Source organism: Physella acuta, unplaced genomic scaffold, assembly GCF_028476545.2.
Source record: "Physella acuta isolate Inbredline_101_S28 unplaced genomic scaffold, ASM2847654v3 ptg000971l, whole genome shotgun sequence".
Classification (NCBI taxonomy): domain Eukaryota; kingdom Metazoa; phylum Mollusca; class Gastropoda; family Physidae; genus Physella; species Physella acuta.
Genome location: NW_026732488.1, coordinates 79,556 through 107,219, shown reverse-complemented (window position 1 = coordinate 107,219; position 27,664 = coordinate 79,556). Strand labels below are relative to the sequence as shown.

Here is a 27,664-nt window from a genome sequence, read left to right as displayed (position 1 = left end):
ATATATATATATATATATATGAAGAGTTGATTTTCAAAACGCGATAAGCGCCATTTTTGAAAAAAATGAGATAACGTGCCCATATTGTAAAGCTACTCAGTTACTATTAGGAAAACTTAATTTTAATCTTCACGGCGCAAAATTTTCATTTTATTTCTATTTTGTAGCTTAACAAAAGCTGGATATACCTCATTTTGCAACGAAACGCAAATTTTGGGACAAAAAAAAAGCATCTTTTTATGCAGGTACATTTAAAAAACCATTCTAGTCCTATTTATATGAGGGTTATGAACCTAAAAACAAGCTGTACTCTTCAAATTAAAGTCTCTCGTTAGAGATTTGCATCATTTTTGAAAAATGTTCAAATAACTGAAATTACTCACTAAAAACACTTTAAAGTAACAGAAAAACATGGTACAATTGTAGTGAGATGATAACACTGGGAATATAAGTGGGTCTTAATAAAATAATAAACTAAAATATTGGACATCAGATGTATTTTCAGAAAAAAAATGGATATACTGCGTTTTGTAACTTAACAAAAGCTGGATATACCTCATTTTGCAACGAAACGCAAATTTTGGGACCAAAAAAAGCATCTTTTTATGCAGGTACATTTCAAAAACCATTCTAGTCCTATGTATATGAGGGTTATGAACCTAAATTGACAAACAGTTTTAGCAAATTGTACAATGGCTTCGTGTAGGAGAAAATTGCGATTTTCTCGAAACCCAAATTTTGGATATATTGCATTTTGAAAATCAACTCTTCATATATATATATATATATATATGAAGTATGAACATAGTATGTACATACAGTAATATTGAATGTATTAATATCATGAATATAAGCTAAGTTTAACATTCGAATGAACAGCCTCATCCACTACCCGTGAGAAATACACAAAGAATTGTTGCCTCATAGACAAGCCAGAGTTTGGAATTCTAAGAGTTAAAGGCCACTTCATGATGCTTAGTTCTGGTGATACCGACAGGTCTATCCAATGGTGAGACATATAGGTCTATCCTCTAGTGATACAGCTAGGTTTATCCTCTGGTGAGACAGACAGGTCTATCCTCTAGTGATACAGCTAGGTTTATCCTCTGGTGATACGGATCTATCCTCTAGTGATAATGATAGGTCTGGTGATACAGATAGGTCTATTTTCTGGTGATACGTAACAATAGGTCTATCCTCTGGTTTTCATTACGTCACCTCTAATTGTCACAGCGACAGATATCTGTCAATGTCACATCTTTGTGACACACAGGTTTTCATTTAGTTTTTATACCACATACTTAGCTGTAGATACCAGTTACAGACATCACGTGGTTCCCGTACGGGATGCATGCTTAATCCCGCCACTTTGATGAAGGAACGAAATCTGTTTTGTTTTTTTTTATTTGTTTTTTTTTTTATAATTCCATTTGAACAGACAGACTCATGATTCGTCTGGCACCCGATCAACTTTGTACCCCCCAGTTACCATGGCCACCACCCTATCCATCAACTAGTAATGGTTGATTCCAAATCAAAATGCACGCCGGGCTAGAGTTTTCATTTCAAATTTGGGATGGTGGAGGGGTGGAGTTATCTCTCTTTAAATCTTTTCCCTAAAAAAAAAAACAACCCTGCCCTGTGCTATTAATAGCCCGGGTTTGACAGTCAGTTCCCTACGAGATGAAAGCGTTAAATATCTAGAACATTCCCTTTAAATCAGCCTGTTATCATCAATCTTCTGGGTTTTAAAATCAGCTTTCTGGGCGGACCAGACTGATGTGTGTGTGCTTCAGTACGCCATCTGTTTGTTTTGCATGCCTCGCAACAATGGCGGCGCTGGTATTGTAGTGGCTGGGGCTTTTGGCAGCCCGGCCATAGTCTGATGGCGTTTTGCTGTAGATCATGCGTGCGTTGCAATAGGGGTGGAAGGGTCAAGGTCATACTTGACTGTTGGAATACGAGTGTGAGGGTCAAGGTCGTATCCGTGTGTTGGAATACGAGTGTGAGGGTCAAGGTCGTATCCGTGTGTTGGAATACGAGTGTGAGGGTCAAGGCCGTATCCGTGTGTTGGAATACGAGTGTGAGGGTCAAGGTCGTATCCGTGTGTTGGAATACGAGTGTGAGGGTCAAGGTCGTATCCGTGTGTTGGAATACGAGTGTGAGGGTCAAGGCCGTATCCGTGTGTTGGAATACGAGTGTGAGGGTCAAGGCCGTATCCGTGTGTTGGAATAAAGATTGAAGCGCCAAGGCCGTATCCGTGTTGGAATACAAGTTTGCCAGGAACATTCTGGCATGTTCAGTAGGAGTGATCCAGTCGCCAGCAGCCAGTTATTTAATGCCAACATATGTAAGAAAACTGCCTCATCATGTAAGTGATGGTATTGGCTCTTACACTTACATTGTTGTCCTTTTACATCAAAGTTTAATCCATTCGACTTTCGTTATCCTTTTTGGCTGTAGCGTCTTCTTTATGAGTCTATATTGTCATGGTATTACAAGTTTTCCTCTCGCTGCACTGTGTTGTAATTTTGCTACACGTTGCCTTCATGACATACTGTTGTAGTTTTATTACAAGATGCCTTTATGGCATACTGTTGTATTTTTGCTACAAGTTGCCTAGATGGCGCACTGTTGTAGTTTTGCTACACGTTGCCTTGACTCTGCCTTTAGAGTAAAGTCGTCTCCGTGTGGACCATGCTGTAGTCCCCACCGTTGGGGTGATGCTTGACTCTGTGAAAGAAGGGCGGCAAGTGCTTGGCGACGAAGAGGCTCTTGAAGGTGTCCCTAAACCGCTGCGACATGATGCAGTAGAGGATGAAGTTGACGGCGCTGTTGACCAGCACTAGGATGTCCATCAGGTCGCCCAGGTACACGTACACCGTCCGGAAGAAGTGCGTGTCCACCGCGCTGATCCCCGCCACGATCCCCTGGGGTGTCTCGGTGATGATGAAACAGATGACCACCCCCACCAGCATCATGGTTGTCCTGTTGTGCTCGTTGGAGCTCTCGTGGTCGATGACCCGGGAGATGTTGTTGAGCAGCCTGGCCCGGCGTTTCTTGGCTTGCTGCATGGCTATGATGAGCAGTATGGAGAGATACGCCAGCAGGATGCAAGGGAGGATTTTGATGACCACGCCGAACAGCCAGTGGACGAAGGTTATGTACATTGGGTTAGCCTGCGCGAAAGGCGAGGGTTGAACAGAGTAGCATGGCTGCGTGATGGCCTCCGATGTTTCTTGCACCTCGTAGACGAAGAAGTAAGGGACGCAGAGGAGGATGGTGACGATGAAGACGATGAGGACGGTGAGGTGGGCCCGCTGCATGGAGCACATGACGGAGGCCAGTTGGTGCTTGCAGACGAAGATGTAGCGGAAGACGGTCAGCGAGACGGTCAGCCAGAGGGCCATCATGTGGCACGTGATGACGAAGAGGTTCTGGAACATGGCGAAGTACATCCAGTAGAGGGAGCTCTCGGCCGTCTGGGTGCTGCTGCAGCTTGGCCTGGGGGAGGAGAGGACAGCGGTCAGTAGTGGACATGATACGTTACTGGGGGGGGGGGGGAGGACAGCGGTCATTAGTGGACATGATACGTTACTGGGGGGGGGGGGGAGGACAGCGGTCATTAGTGGACATGATACGTTACTGGGGGGGGGGAGGACAGCGGTCAGTAGTGGACATGATACGTTATTTGGGGGGGGGGGGACAGCGGTCAGTAGTGGACATGATACGTTACTGGGGGGGGGGAGGACAGCGGTCATTAGTGGACATGATACGTTACTGGGGGGGGGGGGAGGACAGTGGTCAGTAGTGGACATGATACGTTACTGGGGGGGGGGGGACAGCGGTCAGTAGTGGACATGATACGTTACTGGGGGGGGGAGGACAGCGGTCAGTAGTGGACATGATACGTTATTTGGGGGGGGGGGGACAGCGGTGAGTAGCGGACATGATACGTTACTGGGGGGGGGGGAGGACAGCGGTCAGTAGTGGACATGATACGTTACTGGGGGGGGGGGGGAGGACAGCGTTCATTAGTGGACATGATACGTTACTGGGGGGGGGGAGGACAGCGGTCATTAGTGGACATGATACGTTACTGGGGGGGGGAGGACAGCGGTCATTAGTGGACATGATACGTTACTGGGGGGGGGGGGGAGGACAGCGGTCAGTAGTGGACATGATACGTTATTTGGGGGGGGGGGGGACAGCGGTCAGTAGTGGACATGATACGTTACTGGGGGGGGGAGGACAGCGGTCATTAGTGGACATGATACGTTACTGGGGGGGGAGGACAGTGGTCAGTAGTGGACATGATACGTTATTTGGGGGGGGGGGACAGCGGTCAGTAGTGGACATGATACGTTACTGGGGGGGGGGGAGGACAGCGGTCAGTAGTGGACATGATACGTTATTTGGGGGGGGGGGGACAGCGGTGAGTAGCGGACATGATACGTTACTGGGGGGGGGGAGGACAGCGGTCAGTAGTGGACATGATACGTTACTGGGGGGGGGGGGAGGACAGCGGTCATTAGTGGACATGATACGTTACTGGGGGGGGAGGACAGCGGTCATTAGTGGACATGATACGTTACTGGGGGGGGGGAGGACAGCGGTCATTAGTGGACATGATACGTTACTGGGGGGGGGGGGAGGACAGCGGTCAGTAGTGGACATGATACGTTACTTGGGGGGGGGGGGAGGACAGCGGTCAGTATTGGACATGATACGTAATTGGGGGGGGGGAGGACAGCGGTCAGTAGTGGACATGATACGTTACTGGGGGGGGGAGGACAGCGGTCAGTAGTGGACATGATACGTTGGGGGGGGGGACAGCGTTCAGTAGTGGACATGATACGTTACTGGGGGGGGGAGGACAGCGGTCATTAGTGGACATGATGCGTTACTGGGGGGGGGAGGACAGTGGTCAGTAGTGGACATGATACGTTACTGGGGGGGTGAGGACAGCGGTCAGTAGTGGACATGATAGGTTACTGGGGGGGAGGACAGCGGTCAGTAGTGGACATACGTTACTGGGGGGGGAGAGGACAGCGGTCAGTAGTGGACATGATAGGTTACTGGGGGGGGGGGGAGGACAGCGGTCAGTAGTGGACATACGTTACTGGGGGGGGGGGAGAGGACAGCGGTCAGTAGTGGACATGATACGTTACTGGGGGGGGGAGGACAGCGGTCAGTAGTGGACATACGTTACTGGGGGGGGGAGAGGACAGCGGTCAGCAGTGGACATGATACGTTACTGGGGGGGGGGGACAGCGGTCAGTAGTGGACATGATACGTTACTGGGGGGGGGGGAGAGGACCGGTCAGTAGTGGACATGATACGTTACTGGGGGGGGGGAGAGGACCGGTCAGTAGTGGACATGATACGGTGAAAAAAATTATGTATGGCTGGGTGGGTTTGTACGTGTGTCTATATGTGTGTGTGTCTGTATCTCTGTCTGTCTGTCTGTGGGTTTTTAGGTGTGTTTATTAGTATCTTTATGTGAATGTGTCTGTATGTTTGTCTGTAGGTGTGTTTATAAGTATCTGTATGTGAATGTGTCTGTATGTGTATCTGTAGGTGTGTCTATATATGTGTCTCTATATGTGTCTGTAAATTTGTTTGAGTGTGGATCTAGTTATCATGCATATTCTAAGGCACGTTTTATAGGCAGAAGTTTAAAAAAAAATCAATTTGATAATGTTGTATGGACGGGGTTCTCCCAGACGTTCGCTTATGGCTTCTGGTGGGTTCGTTTGTCTGCCCCACGTGCTGTGGTGGGCGTGGTTTTTACAAAGTTTTATGTTTGAAAAAAACAAAACAGCTGGTCAATGAATGGGGATAGACGTGATGTTTGCCGTAAACATATGGAGGGGATAGATGTACATACACACAGGCACACAAAGGGCAGATGGCTTTACATTGGAAGAACGCCGGGAATCGTGTCTTTATTTAGCAGCAACAAATTGTATCAGTGTCCAGAACATTCTACAGGCACAGCGCGACTAACGACGGCGGCATAAAGCACAGCCAGACAAAATGTAAAACAAGACAGTTTACACTGACTGTCTGAAGGTTTAAAAAACAAGACATTCTGTACTGACTGAATGTAAAACAAGACAGTTTACATTTACACTGACTGTCTGAATGTTTTAAAAACAAGACATTCTGTACTGACTGAATGTAAAACAAGACAGTTTACACTGACTGTCTGAGTGTTTTAAAAACAAGACATTCTGTATTGACTGAATGTAAAACAAGACAGTTTACACTGACTGAGTATAAAACAAGACAGGTTACACTGACTGAGTATAAAACAAGACAGATTACACTGACTGAGTATAAAACAAGACAGTTTACACTGACTGTCTGAGTATAAAACAAGACAGTTTACACTGACTGTCTGAGTATAAAACAAGACAGTTTACACTGACTGTCTGAGTATAAAACAAGACAGATTTCACTGACTGAATGTTTAAAAAAAAAGACATGCTGTACCTACTGAATGTGAAACAAGACAGTTTACACTGACTGAGTATAAAACAAGACAGTTTACACTGAATGTTTTAAAAACAAGACATTCTGTACTGACTGAATGTAAAACAAGGCAGTTTACACTGTCTGAGTATAAAACAAGAGAGGTTGTACTTGTACTTACTTTCGTAAGATATAGCTGTAGATGGCATTGACCAGGTAGGGGATCATTGTGAGCAGGTCCGCTATGGCTAGCGCTGCCAGGATGAAGTTTGTAGGTGAGCGCATGTGTTTCCTGGTCAGCACGATGATGTTGAGCACATTGGAGACGATGCCAAAGATGCAGACCATCAGAGCCAGGTAGCCGTGGATACCCTGAGGAAATAGGAGAGGATTTAGTGGATGCGCTAGGTTTATTCACAGAGGATTTAGTAGATGCGCTAGGTTTACTCTCAGAGGATTTAGTGGATGCGCTAGGTTTATTCACAGCAGATTTAGTAGATGCGCTAGGTCTATACAAACAGTTTCTCCTGTCTTGGTGTCGTAAACTAGCATATCGGGAGCGATTTATATTGGGAATTTATCGTTTACACGATGACTTAAGAAGGCCGATGACTTTAGAAGGCCGATGACTTTAGCGGATGTAGCATAATGCCCCGTGGTCTGTAGTTTCTTCGGCTCTTGATAGACACACATTAGAGCTGAGTGGACTCAGGAACGACCTACGGACTTGTATATCGGTAAACTGAACTCACGTCTTTGGGGGGAACATAATCGTGCGGCTCCGCCTCCTTAAGTAGGCCTACATGTACTTTATTAGTGTGACTTCGACGAATGTGTTTGCTCCGTAGGAGATTTATGACCTCGCTATTTCTCCGCACAACTCCATTAGAGTTCAAACGGTCTCCGCCTCCACTGTATCTAGACAACTTTCTTAACTCCGCCCACAGTTAAAGACCGCCCATTCTTAGACACTCGCCATGTTGAGCCCGCCCACCACCCAGTAAAGTCGTGATTCCTCTAGCTGTGTGATTATTTCCAAGTTTGCTAGAGACCATTGGTCGTAGTGTCAATGGTGAGCGAATATCCCATATGTCACGTGGTGTAAGTGGTGAGCCAGCCACCATCAGACACGTGGTCGTAGTTACAATGGTGAGCAAGGTCACCATCAGTCACGTGGTTCCAGTAAAAATGGTGAGCAAAGCCTCCTACGTTCACAGGGCAGGCCTATTTGGTCAGGGGAGAGAAGTGATGACTTTCGTCCCCCTAAACCCGCTCCCATTAAAACTGGTGTTTACACTCAATGTTATTCCATCCGACTTTTTTTTTTAACGTCTTCGTTGTATTTGTTGGAACTACTCGACTCCGACGATTTCTTTTCTACTCGATTCCGATAGTTTGTTTTATATTCGATTACTTTGTCTTACTTTGTACACCAATACGCAGGAATACGGTGTACCCGATTCCACCCGTTGACTTTCGCAGTGAACAGTATCAAGACAGAGTCCAGAGAAGATGGGCGGTATCGGTGGTGGGTCGATCGGTATCGTATTTAAAGACGTCACCTAGATTAGAGAGGTGTCGTGGTGTTGGGCATCGAGGTGGAAGAGTAGTATCGACCTTCACGGTAAGGCGATGACCCGCATGTAATCTCAGTATCGATATTAAAGCAGTGGGGTGCATAATATCAGAATCAATATATACACATACAAACACACACACACACACACACACATATATATATATATATATATATATATATATATATATATATATATATATATATATATATATATACATATACATATACATATACATATACATATACATATACATATACATATACATATACATATACATATACATATACATATACATATACATATACATATACATATACATATACATATACATATACATATACATATACATATAGGAAGTTTCAGTTGGAGGACGTCCCCTGAATATCGGCTTAGATCTGGTCGGTATCGAGCTGAGGGCTGATTGATGGCCGGTATTTTTGAGCGGGGTCTACTTGGAGGTTCGGATCACGTCCTATGGCAACTCGAGCTTGGAATGTTTGTCTCACAGTTTAGAAACGGGTGGGATGGGGGTGGGGGGGGGAGTGCTAGGGTGGGCGGTGTTGGAGGGATGCTAAAGTTGGGGGGGGGGGTGAGTCTTCAATTTTCTTGTCATTTTTTAAATACTTGTGTTTTTTTTAAATTCAGTTTTATTTTGAGTCTAGGAAAAGCTGAGGTCTTCTTAAAGTGCCGGGTCGATATGGTGGTGCCATTCAGGTTTATCCAATTCGTAGTTTAAATTTCGTTGTTTTTTTTTTTTATAAAATATCTTGCTTTTCTAACATGTTGATAAAACAAGCTACTAGATCTAAGTTACATAAATGTAAATATACATCGTTCTTGATGATTGTGTATCAGGTTGTTGATTTTACCAGTAAATGATATGAATATCAACTTTGTGTTGGGTGTAGTTTAAACATTCAACGCTTGTTGAGACTGGCCTGTTTTATTTGTTGTTTCTCCAGTCTGGGCGAGGCTAAGCGTGTTTACAGAGAGCCGTGCGATAATACCGTATTGGATCTAGCGATCAGTTGGGCAGGGGAGGTAGAGTTGTGCTCTTTCCTCGACCTGGGTCTGTGAGGGGATGGTGCGGTCAGTTTTATGTCCAGTCGCCTAACTTTCCCTAGCGTGAGTCAAGAATCGTGTCCTGTCGCGTTCTCTTGACTGAGGGTATTGGTCCTTGTCAGAATTCGCCTGCCAAAAATCCGGTTCGTTTAAAAAGTGCCGGTCGCGTCAGGAACCTGGAGAATCAGTGCCGGTCGCACCTTGGTCCTGTTAAATGAGTGCCGGCATGCCGGTCGCACCCCGGCTGATTATGTATGGAGATGGCTTGACACATTCTCCTGCCGGTGTTAGTCGAGGCCTGGGTCGACCTTTCCTGATAAATGTGCTGGCTGTCTGATGTCTGAGTCTGATCCGTGAGCTTTTTGTCCTAGCTGGCTGTCTGAGTCTGATGTGTGAGCTTGCTGTCTGATGTCTGAGTCTGATGCGTGAGCTTGCTGTCTGATGTGTGATGTTTGCGTTTGCTGTCCTAGCTTGCTGTCTGATGTCTAAGTTTGAAGTCTGACGTCTGAGATTGCTGTCTAGTATATCACTCACAATATATATATATATATATATATATATATATATATATATATATATATATATATATATATATATATATATATATATATATATATATATATATATATATGTACTGAATGTCTAGATTGTGTAATAACCTACCTGGTAATACTGAATGCCTATAATGTGTAATGACCTACCTGGTAATACTGAATGTCTATAAGGTGTAATGACCTACCTGGTAATACTGAATGTCTAGATTGTGTAATGACCTACCTGGTAATACTGAATGTCTATAACGTGTAATGACCTACCTGGTAATACTCACTGAATGCCTTGAGGGTGTTGTCGTCCACCGTCACGTTGCTGACGTTACCACCCCCTGGCGTGGTCAGGGTCACGTTGACATCCCCCCATACATCGTACACGGCAGTGGTATTCCACGTGAGTATGTGTTCCGTCCGCATCTCTCGGCTCACGCTTCCCCTTGTCCATTGCTGGCGTACCACTTCTCTGATATCCGAGCTACCATCCCCCTCGGTTACTCTAGCACCGAGAGTCACATGACTAAAGCTGTTCGAGTTCATGATCGTTCTGAGACGAGCACACACATATATTCAACGGGATTGTTTTCCTAATATTGAATGCCTTTTGGCTGCATGTTTCATCACATATACAGTTCAACGGTGGCTAATCCGTTATCGTAAAATATAATATAAGGCGCAACATCGTCGCCCTAGAGGCAAGGGACGGGTCTTGGTAAAGCCCCTGTGGCTATGGATGGGTCTTGGTAAAGCCCCTGTAGCGATGGACGGGTCTTGCTGAATCCTCCGTAGCCAGGGACGGGTTTAGCAGACTGCCTCATGTCGCCGTCACCTCCTTGACGATCTTCTTTGGGCTGCTCAGTAGTCGAGTCTTCCTGAGCTTGCGGAGAATGCGTTTGATGGACATGGCTGAAGTTAATCCTCAGACGATGTACGAGTGGCAGTTAACTCAACGTGCACCCAGCGTGGACAATTACGTCAATCCAGATTCCCACTCACTAGCTCCTCAGCTTTAATTCGTACTCAGCATTAACATCCGGGTTCACGCTTTCATCTTTGATCACAGCAGACTTGACCTCTATCACGGCCTGTAATGGAACGAAAGCAATAAATCAGTGTGTGAACGAGATAGGTATTTAAAAAAATGTGTTTAGAAATCTACCCTGACTGACGTTCGAACCAGTTTGTGCGACAAATAGCCACAATCACGTGAATAAATTGAAGGGATAGATAGACCAGAGCCGCGTCTACTTCTCACTCAATTGAAAACGAGGTTGGGGACCTTCATTGGTCCGAACCCATTGGCCTGTACCACCACGCCAAGGGTTCCCCTCACCGCTCCCTCCAATTTCTATGGGCAGCAAACGATGAACGCCGAAATGAGGTCGCTCGGGGCAGACAATCCGGGGGATGAAGGAATTGTATCTCGCCTCCGTTAAGTCATGCTGCTGCTTATTTCTCGCTCCATACCCGGCCGTGGGCCGCTGATTGTGTTAGCTGCTATTGAAAACATGCGAGAGTTGAGCACCCGGCATTGTTTGATGATTGTGTTAGCTGCTATTGAAAACATGCGAGAGTTGAGCACCCGGCATTGTTTGATGATTGTGTTAGCTGCTATTGAAAACATGCGAGGGTAGAGCACCCGGCATTGTTTGATGATTGTGTTAGCTGCTATTGAAAACATGCGAGAGTTGAGCACCCGGCATTGTTTGATGATTGTGTTAGCTGCTATTGAAAACATGCTACGGTAGAGCACCCGGCCTATTGTTTGATGCTTATTTACCCCGTGTTTGTTGGGAGGTGCGGTGAGCACTTCTACAGCACTCACAGACAAGACAGGCGGGTATTTGTTCTGACATGTGGTTCTTTATTGCGTTTAACCACAAATGCACTTACACATATCCAACCACTAATCCCACAGCTATACTGTATCTATATTTTACCCCCCCACACACACACACACTTCTACCTCAACGTTTTCTCCAATCCCAGAATCAAACTATACCACTTTGTCAAGCCGACCTCAACATCAATACCCACATATCACCCCTCATACCCCCCCTCACACACACATTAACCTGCATGTAAAAACACACACCCACCACATTTCACACAAAACACACACGTTTCTCCATCACACAAATCTAGTAAAACACGACGCATGTATTTACTTGAATCTCAAGTCAAATTTTTAACCATCTTACCTTCTAATTGTCCGGATAGAAATAAGTTACTAATTTAATTTTTTTTTAAACCAACATCAAACAGACACGAAAGCCAGCAAGAAAAAACTGCCCGCGATGAAAATTGATGTAGCGTGACTGTCGCCTTACGCAAGAAAATGTCAGTTTTTTGTGTGTGTGTTTTTTTTTTGTTGATTGTAAAGGTGGCGAAAGAGCTAGTAACAGATCGGGTAAAATCAATATTAGTTGGGTACACAATCGATGGCTGATACCGGTTTTATGTAAATCCGTTTTTTAATCTGCACTCTCCAAATAGGAAATGATAGAATTATTGTTTAGTGGGGGATAATGTCCATAGAACGTGAGGCCGGCCCATATTTTCTCGGTGCCAGCTCTGCTGTGGGTAAGATGAGATTTTCTCTGTCACTTTTTGCCTGCTGATGTCGCTGATGTATCGGAGGTGATGGGGTTGGAGGCTGGGCTAGGGATGCAACCATTAGCTGTATGTCAGGGGTCGACCTCCATTTGGGGGAGAATGAACATTTTTACACGTTATTTCTGCGCTAACATCGAAAATCGCATTGTAATTTTTTAAACTGTAAACACCGAAAGAAAACAATTGTTATAGGCACGTTGTTACCAGCTCTGGATGTATCGTAACTTTATACAGTAGAAAAACGGCTGGGTTTGGTTACTCAGCCATGAATGACAACGGGTGCTTTTAGAATGACAGTGTTTACAGTTAGAATGACAATGTTTACATATAAAATGACAGCGGTTCAGTTAGAATGACAGCTGGTCAGTTAGAATGACAGCGGGTCAGTTAAAATGACAGATGGACACTTAGAATGACAGTGGGTCAGTTAGAATGACAGCGGGTCAGTTAGAATGACAGCTGGTCAGTTAGAATGACAGCGGTTCAGTTAGAATGAATGCCTGTCCAAACTACCTGAGAATACTTAGAACCGACTACGTTACCTCATCCCATATCAAAGAGCTACGGGTGTATTCACCATGGCCCCACTAACAGTCGTATAGTTCCAGCCAACACTAGAGTTATCACCGACTCGGTTCGTGCAGCTAGTGAGCACCACTGCCGTGAACTGGATGGTTATAGGTTGACCTTGTATTCACCAACTAGGACTGTTGACTTGGTTGGAGCAGGTTGGCCAGTACTTGACCTAACGCGTATGTCGTTATGTGCCTAGCATGGTACTTAACCTAACGCGTATGTCGTTATGTGCCTAGCATACACGTAAGACAGGTTGGCTGGTACTTGACCTAACGCGTATGTCGTTATGTGCATATCATGGGGACAGGTAGGCAGGCAGGTACTTTACCTGTATGTCGTTATGTGCATAGCATGCAGGCAGTGATCACCCTGCCGCCGCCCGACCTGTCGTGGCCCTGTCAGATTATACCGCATGCATCTTGTACTTAACGTCAGAGATTGAAATCTCAAATTATTTTTTCGTTGGATGTCCGCCATTTAGGGCCTCAAACTATGATATTTGGGCCATTTGGGGCAGGGAACTGTTAAATGTGGGCCTTTTAGGGCATGCGACTGTTGAATGTGGGCCATTTAGGGCATGGAACTGTGAAACGTGGGCCATTTGGGCCCTGAAAATGCTACGAAAATTGTGAGGACGGATGGACGCGAGCACTAGCAGCACTTGAAACTGGCTAGCTCTGGTGTTAGTTTTCTGGCTTCAGGGCCCATCTTAGCATCTGATCTGATCGAAGATTAAGGTATTAAAAAAATCTCCTCAGTGCGCATGTCTGACGGAAGTTAGTCCACGCCCCTGGGCTATGCTGATATTTCTAGATCTCTTCACATTTGCAGGAGTAGCTGATCCCATAGTTACCCCCGGCTACGGGGAGTATTTCCAGACTAAATGGCACCAACTCGTTAGCTAAGCTAACTATCCGATTTTAAACTGCGTGTACAAAGTTGCTTCATATTTCATTAAAACGCGTTTAAAAAAAACATAAACAAAAACACGAAATGCTCTCTTGAGAAATAACGTGTTATTTTTTTATCCACCTGTATAATGTGTGAATTAAACTGTTTAATTAGCAGCTTAACGCGATCAAACTAATTGCTATTGGTGTTGACAATGCTCTTTAGAAGAGGAAAGGCAGTGTGAAATGGCTATCTAGAGTAGCCGGCCCCTGTTTTCCCCACCTAGTCCCCGCATTCAGCGCCGACAACTCCTGTCAATAAGTTCCCCTCGAGTGGGTATATTCCCCTGCTTGAAGCGGCGTTAGACGTTCGATGAACGGAGTTTTGTTTGATTGCTGGATCAGTGACATTAGAAGCAGGAGGGGGAACTACCCACTAGTTACTCTCTGCCTGTCTTTGGTATTGATTTCATTATGAGAGATGAAGTAAGGGAGCGATGTTTGCTTAAGAGTTCATCCCACAATACACGTTTAGAGTTAGGGAAAAATTTCTGGCAGTTTCTGCTGATCTTGTGGAAATAACATTTGCCGTCTACATTGCCGTGTTGGTGCCCTGCCCCCCCCCCCTCAAACTGTTAAAAATGTTGGCGCCCTGCCGTAAAGCCCCCGCCCTCCCCCCGCCCCCCAAACTCTTGAGAAGTCAACGCCATTTTACAAAGTCCCGTTTCTCTACCCCGCCAGACCTTCTCGAACATGTTGTCGCAGTCTCACCCCCCCCCCCCACACACACACACCTTCTCGAACAGTCACAAAGCCCACCAAAGTCTCTTGAAGGATTTGCCACCACGCCACCAAGCCCCCAGCTATCTTAAAGATGTTGATACCCTGCAAGAAGCCCCCCCCCCCCCTCCAACCCATCTCAAGACACATTTATGATTCTCAATATCAATTGACTATGATATCATGGGTCTTAACATCACACCTCACGTTGGCAGGTAACCTTTTCTCACCTGTAAGTGTACAAAGCGTACCTGAATAAAAGATCAGCTTTAAATATATTCCAGTGTCTTTTGTTACAGGTCATTACCCTCTAGAAATAACTGAAAGAAATAATTTCCAACCATTAAAGAATGCAACAGTTTATTCGAAGTATCAATGACATTTTTATTTTGAAACTTCAGCAAGAAAACGTGATGTAATCCTGCCGCCCAATGCTTATCAATAATTTAAGATGCGAGGGATTGGCAGTGTATTAATACGCGCTCTGCTAAGTTTTAGTATCTGCGCTTGGGGGAGGGGAGTTTTCTTCTACTGGTGAATAGACGTCTCGGGTAGGGGGTGTAGGTCTAGGGTAGGGGGTGTAAGTCATAGACGTCTCGGGTAGGGGGGTGTAGGTCTTAGACGTCTAGTGTAGGGACAGTTTGTAGGTCATAGACGCCTAGGGTAGGAGCAGTATGTAACTCATAGACCTCTAGGGTAGGGGGTGTAGGTCTAGGGTAGGGGGGGGTGTAGGTCTCGGGTAGGGGGTGTAGGTCTTAGACGTCTAGGGTAGGGGGATGTAGGTCATAGACGTCTAGGGTAGGGGGTGTAGGTCATAGACGTCTAGTGTAGGGACAGTTTGTAGGTCTTAGACATCTAGGGTAGCGGAGGTTTGTCATAGACGTCTAGGGTAGGGGAGGTTTGGTGATTGTGCTAGACTAGCGAGTATGACGTAGGTGACTAGCTAGCAGCTAAAGTCCGACAGATCCAAACAATGTAAGCTGTTGGTATCCATCAAACAATGTAAGCTGTTGGTATCCATCAAACAATGTAAGCTGTTGGTATCCATCAAACAATGTAAGCTGTTGGTATCCATCAAACAATGTAAGCTGTTGGTATCCATCAAACAATGTAAGCTGTTGGTATCCATCAAACAATGTAAGCTGTTGGTATCCATCAAACAATGTAAGCTGTTGGTATCCATTTGATTCCTGCTCCTCCCACCTGGTGAAACTTGAGCTAAACCGCCTGAATAATTCAGCAGAACAACTCTTTGACCGGCACATCTTGACAACGTGACGGCACCTGATCTGCTGTCTTGAGACAATCTGAGCCGGTCATGTTGTGATGGTGACCGGTCATGGTGTCGCATGGAGCCGGCACACGTCGAGATGGTGACCGGTCATGGTGTCGTATGGAGCCTGCACACGGCGAGATGGTGACCGGTCATGGTGTCGTATGGAGCCGGCACACGGCGAGATGGTTTGACGTCCAACTAGATCCGCTGGACCACACGATTTGATGCAGCGGCTCTCGGTGTCATGTCTCTGTTGGGCAGCATGTAATTACAGGGTAGCTAATCAACCTACGTCACCGTCTTGTGTTGATAGGCTAAGGTGGGGAGGGGGGCATTCGTCTTGTTATATCACCATAGAGACGCTCTGCTTGCCTCACAGAAACAACGCAGAAAATAACGACGTTCCTTTTGATCACAATAACGACACTCCCTAGCATTTATCACAATAACGACGCTCTTTTTACCACTATAACGACGCCACCCACCTATCTATCACAATAACGACGCCCCCGCCACCCATCTATCACAATAACGACGTCCTTCCTTACTGTATAGCCATAACGACGCCCTCATAGTTTCACAATAACGTCCCTACCCTTGTAAATAATATGTTTTCCCATAGCATAACATCGTGGTAAGCTAACTCTACATTACCTACCCTAATAACTATCCTATTCTAGATCGATTAGCTTTTCTTTCTATAGTTGTATTATCATGACAAGGCGATGTAGAAACGATTTAATGAGGCGCTTGACTACAATTAGCCAATGTTTTGTTGGCCAATACCGAGCAATCATCTACATTAAGTGGTGATACCTGCATTGTGTATTGGTGACGCATGTACGATTTGTGGAGATACCTGCTTGTTGTATTGGTGAGGATGTACGATTTGATGGTGATACCTGTGATATGTATCTTTGATACCTGTAGGATGCCTTGCTTATACCAGTACATCATGTTAACAATACCTGTACACCGTATTGACAATAGCTGTACACCGTATTGACAATACCTGTACGCCGTATTGACAGTACCTGTACACCATATTGACACTACCTGTACACCGTATTGACAGTACCTGTACACCATATTGACAATACCTGTACACCGTATTGATACTACCTGTACACCGTATTGACAATAGCTGTACACCGTATTGACAATACCTGTACGCCGTATTGACAGTACCTGTACACCATATTGACAATACCTGTGCACCGTATTGACAATACCTGTACACCGTATTGACACTACCTGTACACCGTATTGACAGTACCTTACACCATATTGACAATACCTGTACACCGTATTGACACTACCTGTACACCGTATTGACAATACCTGTACACCGTATTGACAATACCTGTACACCGTATTGACAATACCTGTACACCGTATTGACAATACCTGTACACCGTATTGACAATACCTGTACACCATATTGACACTACCTGTACACCGTATTGACAATACCTGTACACCGTATTGACAGTACCTGTACACCGTAATGACAATACCTGTACACCATATTGACACTACCTGTACACCGTATTGACAATACCTGTACACCGTATTGACAGTACCTGTACACTATATTGACACTACCTGTACACCGTATTGACACTACCTGTACACAGTATTGACAATACCTGTACACCGTATTGACACTACCTGTACACCGTATTGACAATACCTGTACACCATATTGACACTACCTGTACACCGTATTGACAATACCTGTACACCATATTGACACTACCTGTACACCGTATTGACAATACCTGTACACCATATTGACACTACCTGTACACCGTATTGACAATACCTGTACACCGTATAGACAGTACCTGTACACCGTAATGACAATACCTGTACACAGTATTGACAATACCTGTACACCGTATTGATATCCCCACCTGTTTACTGAACGACCTTTCAATCTAGGCCATGTATATTTGATGGTACGCTCGGGCTGCCATCTGGATGTATGGCCATGTGTTTTGCCATGTTCAAATCGTTTTTTTTTTCTTAGTCTTAAGTATGGCTCGTCTGCTAAAGGTATCATTCAAACTTGTGCTAAATGGTATCATTCAGACTTCTGCTACACTTCTGCTACACGGTATCATACAGACTTCTGCTTAAGATGAGCGAAGAGTCTCATAAATTAATTGCGTGTATGTGTCTCTGTGTGGGTCTGTGTCTGTATGTGTCTGTGTGTGTTGTGTCTGTGTGTTGTGTGTGTGACTGTGTGTTGTGTTTCTGTCTGTATGTTGTGTGTGTGTGTTGTATGTGTGTCTGTGTATTGACAACACACCTGTGCTGGTGTCTCTGTGTGTGTTGTGTGTTTGTGTGTTGTGTCTGTGTGTTTGTGTGTCACTGTGTGTGTATTGACAACACACCTGTGCTGGTGTCTCTGTGTGTGCTGTGTGTGTTGTGTGTGTGTCTGTGTGTGTTGTATGTGTGTCTGTGTGTATTGACAACACACCTGTGCTGGCGTGTCTGTGACACCTGTGACACGTGACCTTCACCTGACATCTGGCAGCAGGTCGCCTGCGATAAGATCATTAACTTCTACAAGAGTTCGATCCCCTAGTCCAAGACATGACGTGGCTGGTTTATGGGGGGCATGTCACCGGGAGGGGGTGGGGGGTCTTCTTGGACATTTAGAGGAATACAAATTCAGCATGCCCCTTGTTGTATTGAGGGAGGGGAAGTAAATAAAGAGTTATAAGAAAAGTTATAGATTCCTGGTGAATTGGGGGGGGGGGGGGATAAAATAAATAAAAGTTATCATTTCTGATAGGATATAAAGGAAAATATTGTATTAGTTATGTAATATGAATCTAGATGGAATACAAAGAATGAGGTGCCTTTTATCAATAAATAGAAAACTATCGACTATTGGATTGATTAAGTCAGTTGTTGTCGTTGTGGGCGTTGCACACAAAAAAAATTAAACGTGTATTAAAGTAACGTTTCGAGTCTACTTCAGCATTGAAATAGTTGTTTTTGATGTTCCTTTTGATATGATAGTAACAACGTTGGTGTCTACATTTTTTTTTCTAATGTACAATTTTATTTTTCTAAACATGACATTACAAATGAAATTGTTAATTAAAAATTAGAAAGAAGTTTTTATTTATTTATTTTTAGCGTAATTAAAACCTTAAATGTTCTACCTTTTAATATCTATTAATTAAAAAAATATATAATAGTCGACATTCTAATTTAAACAACAATTAGTTCCATATTTATATTTTTCCATTAGGTTAATTGATTGGAAACGCACACGAGAAAAACATTTGCTACCCGATCCGTCTCTAGGTATATACCAACATTAGACGGCTATTACTTCCCCTTATTAGTCTGTCTCGGCCTTAGATTTGTAAACAGCATTCGAAGTGAGTACTGATGCACCTGACAGATATTTATCCCTACTATTTCCTTATCACCCCGTTCGTTTTTTTTTTAAAATTATTGTTATAATTTTAATGACTAATTTAATTAGAATGAGAATTATATATTCTCGCATTATTGTCGGAGATGTACTGTGTTGGAAATCGCCCCTTGAGATCTGTGTCCCAATAGAGTTAAAATATCGGATAACCAAATCACAGACATACATAGTGAGTTATGGAACAGCTAGTAAAATTGTTGGTATCGATGTATTGGTAAACGTGTTTTGTAATGAGTGCTAGCTTGAAACAGAAATGCCTTGCGGTGTCTTTATTTATAGGGTTTATGGCCATGGGCCTAGACTTACGTTTTTAGGATTAAGGCCATTGCTTAATTAAGTCATATGGCCATTGGCCCAGACTTACGTTTTTAGGATTAAGGCCATTGCTTAGTTAAGTCATATGGCCATCGGTCTAGACTTACGTTTTTAGGATATGGCCATTGCTTAAGATATGTGGCCATCGACTTGAATATTCATATTTGTGGCCATTGGCCTAGACTTAAGTTTTCCTATTTTTGGCCAGTTACTTAAGTTTTCCAGCCTAGGCTAAGAAAATATTTTTCCCTGTAACTCTGAACGTAATGGCCAGTGGAGAAAAAAAAAATAGTCTCGTTTCTTCTCGTTGAAGAAAAAAAAAGATAATAGTCCAAACATTTATTCCCTACAGCCGAGCAAAGACACAATGTCAAAATTCTTTAATAGGAGCTTGTTTTCTTTTTTATCAGGAGCTATATTCAGATCATCAGGTCTGACGGGCGGCTAGAAAACACCACGTCTTGTTCTGAACTTTCTCCTAGTGCAGCCAGCATTATGGCTGCAGACAGGGGGTTATGGCTGCAGACAGGGGGTTATGGCTGCAGACAGGGGGTTATGGCTGCAGACAGGGGGTTATGGCTGCAGACAGGGGGTTATGGCTGCAGACAGGGGGTTATGGCTGCAGCCAGGGGGTTATGGCGGCAGCCAGGGATTTGGCTTTAGTGGCTGCACTAGATGGATTCTGGCAAGTCGCGCCAGAATTTCGACCATCTTTAAAGTACATAACCTTGAATCAGGGGAAGCGAAGGTCTGCTTTCTATCAAACGTCTGTTTCTTTGAGAAGTAGATGCGATTTTGTTTTTGTCTACTTTCTCGTTAGTTTAATGAAGAGGTGCGGATCGTTAAGGTACATCTAATGTGTACGTTGTTTAGTCTTGAACATTCTCAGTTTGCTTCAAATTTTTGGGAGTAGTGGAGATCATGTTTATTTACTTGATACAACTATTAAAGATTATTTCAAAACTGATTGAAATGTAGGTAGAGGGTAGGTTTATTTTTTTGTACTTTTGAAGGGATGATAACACAGCTAGGGTTTTGGTAGATGTAGCTACTGTTGGCCTATGCTGATGTGTTTAAGTCGAGTTTAGGAAACTCATGGTTGTGTTTAAATTGTGATGGCGTTTGTAGAAAATCGTCTGTCTTTGGAAAACTCGTTTTTTCTGAGACTAACAGAAAACAAATTTTCTAAGCGCATAGCCTACTTTCTAACAGTCATATGAAATAAAAATAAGTTTTCAAAGAACTTAGCCATATGCGATAAATCTACTTTCTAAGAGCCATATTAAATGAATCTATTTTCTAAGAGCTTAGCCAAACGAAATCAATCTATTTTTAGCACACTTAAGCTGTAGCCGCCTTCACCGCGGCTCCGTGTGATCCCCACTAATTGTTATCACATCCCCCCCTCCTCCACCTGCTGAGATTAACCGGTTTGTTCTCCAGGCTTTTGTCGGCGTGTAAAATTTGTTTATTGAAAGTCAAGTGCCCAGTTGGCGATTCCGTGATAAAAAATATCTGGCCACCCTGCCGGCCTATGAGCAGGCTGCGCCGTCCATGACGCCTAACGTAAAAAAGTTGGGAGAAACCAACAGGCCTTTTGATTGCCTCGCGAAAACAGGCCTCACAAAAACCCACTAAATAACTAATCAATACCGCACTGCTTGTGTTTAGAGCCGAGTGAATAAGTTCTAAGGCGCGGGAAGGTGGGGGGGGGGGTACAGAGTAAAAGGGTGTAGTAGGGAGGTGGTGGGGGCGGCGCAAAAAAAAATTACGTCCAGTAGGAGGGTGATGTAATAAGATGGACAGTGATCAATTCGTTCAGTGATTATAGCCGTGGACCATATGCCAAGCAATGACTCGTTTGGGGATGGTTACGTCACATGCCGAATATGTCGAGTCCCATGCTGCTAGTGTGTCATGCCATATCCCAAAACACACAAAACACAATGGAACACAGTAAAATAAAATTGTTCAAGGGTACTCTAAAACCATAACATAATATCATGTTACTTCAGCGAGATGTCGAAGCTCTTACCCTAACTTGATCTGCTTAGCATAACACCGCCACAATATCCATGTGTCACTGAGACATCTGACTTCAGTCACAGAGTAACTACATAACTACCAACTACGTGACTCCGTAAAGTTCGCATCTCAACTACCCCAAACCTGACTGTTTTTTCTTCTTACCACAATCCACATCACGACAACTAAGTTTAGTTCGATAACCATTTCCCTACACGAAGTCTACATTACTAAATAACATGTTATTTACTTAATAGCTCTAACCTTCTCATCTTTGCTCGACTAGCTTAGTTCTTGTATCCCCAGTCAAAACAACAACAGCGACCCGTGGGTTGTATCAAAACCTGACACCATGACCTGTGGGTTGTATAAAAACCTGACACCATGACCCAGGGGGTTGTATAAAAACCTGACAGCATGACCCAGGGGGTTGCTCAACACGAGAACACAACCCGCTTCCTGCATCGTGCTTGTACTTTTCACCGTCTTGAAGCAAAATAAAATGGCGCCGGCTGATTGTGGAAAAAATAGTTCTCGAGCTTCAGCTGTCACGTGTCATTAGGACACACCCACGTCTTAGTGAGTCTCTGTCTTAAGACAGTAGTGGGCTACATGGTCTGTCTCTGTCTTAAGACAGTTGTGGGTCTCACTACATGGCGAGTCTGTCTTAAAACAGTAGTGAGCTTAAGACAGTAGTGGGTCTCACTACATGGTGAGTCTCTGTCTTAAGACAGTAGTGGGCTACATGGTCTGTCTCTGTCTTGAGACAGTTGTGGGTCTCACTACATGGTGAGTCTCTGTCTTAAGACAGTAGTGGGCTACATGGTCTGTCTCTGTCTTGAGACAATAGTGTGTCTCACTACATTGTCTGTCTTAAGACAGTATTGGCTCTCACTAAATAATCAGTCTATTTCTTCAGAGTTTAGTGGGCCTCACTTTTCTAAACCACCCACCCAGCTAGATCCTGTGTTTATAATACGGTGATAAACAGTGATATATATATATATATATATATATATATATATATATATATATATATATATATATATATATATATATATATATATAGTACAATTTAAACTTCAGCTGCTTCAAGTACAGGTTTATTGTACTGAATAATATAGCACAGTTTTAATATAATGATACGTGCAGACAAGTTTAAAACTTAAATGGACGAAGTATACAACTGTTAGATACAACCCTATACGTTTAATAATTTTTTGGCCCAAGTATTCAACGCTTCGATACATCCTTTCAAGATTTAACACTTAGAAGGCCGAAGTGTAAGGCGATGTGACACATCACGTACAAACTTAACTCTTAGATAGCTGCATTTTTCAATGCTTTGAGAGTATCCAATGTAACATGACTGATACAACTAGTTTCTTATTTAGTTACAAAGCTTTATCAGCGAGGAAATATTTATTAATCTTTTCTCCTGAACATCTTTGTAATGAGCTTCTATTGATAGCTTGTTTCATGTCTATTTTATACCGTCCTGCCTGTTTTACATACCTCGTAAAATACCGTGCGAAGTTTCCTTGGTTCGTGTCCGCGCTATCAAACAAGTACTCCTATGTTCTCAGAAACTGTATATATAACAGGAACCCTCATTGTACTCAAGACCTTCTGTAAATTGAAGACCTTCTGTGTACCAAGGACCTTCTGTGTACCCAGGACCTTCTGACTACTTAGGACCTGACGACCAAGGACCTTCTGACGACTCACTTAATGTCCTCTAGGTAAAGTGTGCTGGTCCTACCGACATGACCTATTGTAAAAGATGGCCAGCCCCCCCCCCCCCCGCCCATCCACCACCCACCCTATGCAAGCTGTACTCCCCAATACACGATCATCCCCTTCGATTAAATCACCATAAAAAAAACTCCCCTTCTGGGCGTCGTTAGTGTGTAAAAACGGATCTCTTGTTGGGTTAATACAGGCTATTGTCTACGGTTCAACTTTAAAGCCTTTCTAAACGAATCGATTTTCAAAAGGTTTTTTTTTTAATTATTTAAAAAAAAAGTGTATGCTCTGTTACGGAGTCTCCTATTGTGTTGGTCTTATACGAAACATGGGGAGTCACTTGTTTTATTTATAAGTCACTAATTGAGGCTTGTGGGAGGGATTCGTTGTTTAGAGTTGTCAATCAAACAATATATGGGATGGGGTGGGGGAGGGGGTGCTAGAGACCCCTGACAGGAGGACATACACATGCATTCAAGTACTGCTGTGTGTAGAATGTCTGTATGTATGCTGCTGAGTGAATAATGTCCTCTCGTCTTTGCTGATTAGCAAATAATGTCCTCTCGTGTATGCTGCGTAGTGTATAAGGTCCTCGTGTATGCTGCTTAGTGAATAATGTCCTCTGGTGTATGTTGCTTACTAACTTGTGTACTATTGCATGAATTGTCATGACATTTGTAGCGTTCACTCAACATAATGTAAAATGTCCTAACATTTTAAACTGCCCTTAGTATAACTCGTGATAAGACAAGTCCCCAGATTTCAAATAGATTCCCATCAGAGTTTTAAAATGTCCTACAATAACCTCCCATTAAAGTTTGAAAAGCCCCAGGATTTAAAATGTCCTCCGCTAAAAATTTGAAAAGCCCGAATGTTGAACATGTCCCCCCTAACGTTCGTGCCCCATCTCCCGTAGACAAGCTCACGTCGAAACAAAACCTCCAACAGTTTAAATTTTCCGACTGCTCTGTTTGAGTCACGGAATTAAATTTCTTCGAGTGGGCGCCACGATTCCGGCACCCCCAACACTTTACTCAAACACCGTTCTGTCTAATACTTTCCTCAAATCTTTCTGACAAAAATTGTCCGACATAAATTGAGTTTATTGATTTCCGATAGTAAATTGATTAAATAGACACCCCAACGGTGGCAGTCCCCCCACCCTCTCGCGCGGCTACCAAATATTTGACTAGGTTAAATTATAAATCAACTCGGGGACAAGCACAAAGGGAGGGAACCCAAATACACGAACAAGAACTTTGCGAACACATGAGATTGAGAGGAAGACAATGAAGTTCGAAGGGCAGAAATTCGCGAGTGGGTTAAGTACATTACAGCGAGTTGATTGAAAAAAAATGGGTGGTTGGCCTTAGAACAATCAAGTTGGTAGGACAGTATATTTTGTACCATTTGACGTAGTCTAGACAATGCTGAGTTTTATTTATTTATACGTTGGACTACAGTTGATTGGAGATGAATTAACAATTACTTAACCGCGAAATGTAAATCTCTAGAATTTGTTTGGTACATACTAAATCCCCAGTTGTTTAATGCGTGTAAATAAAGCTCTAGAAACTCTTATAGACCAACGTAAATCCGTTAAAACATTTTTTAAAGTACACTTTGTTTGGTACATACTTAAGGGCCAGTTTTTAATGCGGGAAATAAAGGTCAAGAAACTTTTATAGACCAACGTAAATCCGTTAAAACATTTTTTTAAAGTACACTTTGTTTGGTACATACTTAAGTGCCAGATTTTAATGCGGGTAAATAAAGGTCTTGGAAACTAACAGACTAACATTAATCCGTTAAAACATTTTTTAAAGCTTTTCTTCGAGGTGAACCGGTACATGTTTTAGAGGGCGGAGTGGGGTCAAACAATGTAACAGCGTTGGACGTTTCTACTGGTAATATCAAATCTTTCAATTATTGTCCCACATGAGAGCCTCCATTGTCTGTCACCTGTGTGAGCCTTTGTCTATATATGCAACATATATATATATGCTTCTTAGATCTTTGTAAGATGTGGATATATGTCTCTTTCGTCTATGTAAGATTCAGATATATGTAGCCAGGGTCTATTTAAGGTCGAGATATCTGTCCCCTTTTTTAATGTAATCTGCAGATATCTATGATCACTCGCTATGTAAGCACAAGATATATGTACTTTGTGCAAGTTATATCTTATATCTATGTAAGTTTCCGATATGTCTCCTAGGTATATGTAAGCTGCATGTATCTGCGACCTCTCTCTATGTAAGTTCCATCTATCTGTGACCTGTAAGTTCCATCTATCTGTCCCCTAGGTCTATGTGAATTGCAGATATCTGCGACCTCTCTCTATGTAAGTTCCATCTATCTGTCCCCTAGGTCTATGTGAGCTGCATATATTTGTACTTTATGTAAGTTCCTTCTATCTGTCCCCTAGGTCTATGTGAGCTGCAGATATAAGTCTATGTCATCTCTGCCCCATCTATTCCCGGTCTGATTCATCACGCCAAACACACTTGAAGCCAAAGTGGGTGAATCCGTTGATTGGGCAGTCAATGAAATGTTGCATTGTCGCCTGAGTTGATTGGGCAGTCAATGAAATGTTGCATTGTCACCTGAGTTGATTGGGCAGTCAATGAAATGTTGCATTGTCACCTGAGTTGATTGGGCAGTCAATGAAATGTTGCATTGTCACCTGAGTTGATTGGGCAGTCAATGAAATGTTGCATTGTCACCTGAGTTGATTGGGCAGTCAATGAAATGTTGCATTGTCACCTGAGTTGATTGGGCAGTCAATGAAATGTTGCATTGTCACCTGAGTTGATTGGGCAGTCAATGAAATGTTGCATTGTCACCTGAGTTGATTGGGCAGTCAATGAAATGTTGCATTGTCACCTGAGTTGATTAGGCAGTCAATGAAATGTTGCATTGTCACAAGATACGTCTAATGTCAATCCTGGCTTACAACGTTTAAAAAAACTCAAGCCATTCCATGAGACGAGATCCTATAATCATCGACTAATGATGACCCTCTTTTTATTTGTCTGAACTTTTACAAAAAAACAAAACATGGAATTACATCAATCATAGATGCGTGTGAGTTAACGCCATTCTGTTTTTCTCACAGCACTTGAAACATCGTGCGTGTATGATCTGACCTGTATCATCCTGGATAGCCTACTTTCTGTTCTAAGAACATTTACTAGTTTTAGTGGAATACATCGCCTTCGACTGTACTAAGCCAAGCTATTTTTTTCTCACTGCGGAATTACAGATTAGATTTTTGATTCCTCACGACTTTATTATAGAACTTATATTGTAACCCCGACCCCTCCCCAAAAACTGACCCCCCCCCCCCTACATATCCTGTAGCACATCTAAAAACCACGGTTAACCCTACGATACACAGGCCTTCTGGTTAACCCTACGATACACAGGCCTCCTGGTTAAACCTACGATACACAGACTTCCTGGTTAAACCTACGATACACAGGCTCCTGGTTAACCCTACGATACACAGGCCTCCTGGTTAACCCTACGATACACAGGCTCCTGGTTAACCCTACGATACACAGGCCTCCTGGTTAACCCTACGATACACAGGCCTCCTGGTTAACCCTACGATACACAGGCCTCCTGGTAAACCCTACGATACACAGGCCTCCATGTTAAACCGAACCAAAAAGTTTATCCGATACATTCATCCTCTTTGTCGTCATTCAATCTTAATCTAATCAGGCAGAGATACAATTCCAGCAACACACTCGAGTTTAGATACAGTTTCAAAGAAAATTGATCTGATTCATTTATGTTTGTTTTATTTTATTTTTCCGAAATTAAAATCCACCGGCTTAGATTTCGTTAATTTTCTTTTAGTTATTTTTATATATTTTAAAATTTTTATTTAGTTTGAAATTTTTTTTTTCACGTTACAGTAAAAAAATGTTTAGTTAAGGACACAACAGAATGTGCGTCGGCGTGAAAGACACTTATAAATACCTGTAGGTTTATGGCAGCGATCTCGGCGCCGTGAGGCAGCAGGTGGCTGAACGGTCGGTGCAAGCTAATCCAGGAGACTCGCAGTCGGCCGGACAACGTGAGCACTTATAGGCTGGCGGGGAGAGCGCGCGTGCGGGAGTCGCACTCCACACCGCGTGAGTCTCGTGTCGCCATCGATTCGGCTCTGGGCACACGCCGCTGTGGTACCTACTGGGGCATTGGGCACCTACTGGGGCATTGGGTACTGGGGCATTGGGCACCTACTGGGGCATTGGTCACCTACTGGGGCATTGGGTTCCTAGTGTGGCATTGGGCACCTACTGGGG

At 43.5% G+C, this 27,664-nt stretch overlaps 1 protein-coding gene across 1 annotated transcript; it reads right to left on the bottom strand.

The window, feature by feature from the left end:
• Positions 1-10: 10 nt before the first annotated feature.
• LOC131954083 (G-protein coupled receptor dmsr-1) lies at positions 11-27,435 on the bottom strand. The gene is made up of 4 exons (XM_059317599.1): positions 27,339-27,435; positions 9,935-10,752; positions 6,659-6,849; positions 11-3,504 (listed from the first exon to the last, which is right to left on the bottom strand). The coding sequence occupies exons 2-4, from the start codon at positions 10,205-10,207 to the stop codon at positions 2,670-2,672; spliced, it is 1,299 nt and encodes a 432-aa protein (XP_059173582.1). The 5' UTR covers positions 10,208-10,752; positions 27,339-27,435; the 3' UTR covers positions 11-2,669.
• Positions 27,436-27,664: the final 229 nt, after the last annotated feature.

Excerpts from the sequence above, each read along its gene's own strand:
- LOC131954083 (XM_059317599.1), bottom strand. The coding sequence starts at position 10,207 with ATGAACTCGAACAGCTTTAGTCATGTGACTCTCGGTGCTAGAGTAACC. Across the intron at positions 6,850-9,934 it reads CATTCAGTGAGTATTACCAG|GGTATCCACGGCTACCTGGC; the intron begins GTAGGTCATTAC and ends CTATTTCCTCAG. Across the intron at positions 3,505-6,658 it reads TACAGCTATATCTTACGAAA|GCCAAGCTGCAGCAGCACCC; the intron begins GTAAGTACAAGT and ends CTCCTCCCCCAG.